This window comes from Aplysia californica, unplaced genomic scaffold (assembly GCF_000002075.1).
Source record: "Aplysia californica isolate F4 #8 unplaced genomic scaffold, AplCal3.0 scaffold03358, whole genome shotgun sequence".
Classification (NCBI taxonomy): Eukaryota; Metazoa; Mollusca; class Gastropoda; order Aplysiida; family Aplysiidae; genus Aplysia; species Aplysia californica.
This window is the reverse complement of record NW_004800628.1, coordinates 1-1,267: the sequence shown is the minus strand read 5'-3', so window position 1 is coordinate 1,267 and position 1,267 is coordinate 1. Positions and strand designations below refer to the sequence as shown.

At 45.1% G+C, this 1,267-nt stretch overlaps 1 protein-coding gene across 1 annotated transcript; it reads left to right on the top strand.

The window, feature by feature from the left end:
• Positions 1-185: 185 nt before the first annotated feature.
• LOC106014153 lies at positions 186-1,266 on the top strand (the record flags this gene model as incomplete). The annotated part of the gene is given in 1 exon segment (XM_013091227.2): positions 186-1,266. A coding segment is annotated over 1 exon segment (544 nt), but the record flags the coding sequence as incomplete, so codon positions are not given.
• Between the last annotated feature and the right edge of the window lies 1 nt (position 1,267).

Below are 1,267 nucleotides of genomic sequence, written 5' to 3'. Positions count from 1 at the left end.
TTTCCCTCTTCCATCATTTTTTTCTTTCGTACTTTCTTTAACCCCCTCTCTTCCTCTCAGTTTTCCTTCCTTTTATGCTCCCCCCCCCCTCCTTCTTGTTACAGTCTTTCTTTCTCTTCTTTCCCTTATTCTTTTTTCGTTTTCTCCTATCATTCTCTCACTATTTCTCTCTTCCATCACTCCAGGACAGCCAGATCGACAGAAACGACACAGGAACGAGCCAACTCTCGTCAAATACGCAGTACAGACGCCAACAAACGATTCATGAGGTTCGGCCGCTCCGCCACTTCCGCTTTTGTGACCCAGCAGGAGGCTGAGGTCAAGGACGCATTGAGGAAAAGGTCAGTCGAGAACTTGGACAACGAGGTCAAACGAGCGATGTGGAGCAACAACCCTCAGATGACGCGTTTGTCCAAAAGAGGTCACCCAGAGTTCATGCGATTTGGGCGGAGTCAAGGAGACGAGACAGAGGACGACGAAATTGGCGGAGATGACGTCATCAGTTTGGGGGAAGGTCTAGCACAGAGGGTGCGCCGGGTGTACGAAGACAGGAGTTCACTGCCACGATTTGGGAAGAGGCAGGAGGTGGAGGAGGAAGAGGAGGAGGACGTTGGGAAGGAGAAGAGGCAGAAGTACATGCGTTTTGGAAGACGGAGTGATCCAGAGCAGCAGGCGTCAGCGGAAGTGGGCGGGGCGGAAGTCCCAGACAGTGTGCTCTCTGCCATGTAGTCACGTGCTCGCTGGGAGGAAAGGATGCACGCACAACACGCTCTTTGGACGTATTATTGCAGCCCGCAGCACAACATTTTTATTGTAATATTCCAATGTCTGAGATATTATGCAGCGGTCTTGACACTTAAAGTTCATTTTTTTTGGTCCAACACAATACTGTTTATGCTAGCAGACAAATACCTGTAAGCTGATTTGTTTAATTCCAATAGAAAAAAAAATGAATGGCTGAAAGAAGAATACGAAAATGTCCCTTGAAAGGTCTCGCATTGTTCTGATAAACAACCAATTGTGAATGATGACGTAACAAACAGAAACACAACTTTCAGATGAATAAGGCCTATTCCATAATAATACATACGTACATTTAATTTTATAACCTTTCCAATCATAATATGCGATAAGAGGAAAACGGTAATTATAGAAGAGTTTGTACCGTAGAGCAAACGAAAAGGCAATGTATATTTTAGGTTAGATATTTTTTAAATAGATACCTGATGAGAGAGAGAAAGAGAGAGACAGAGAGAGAGAGAGAGAC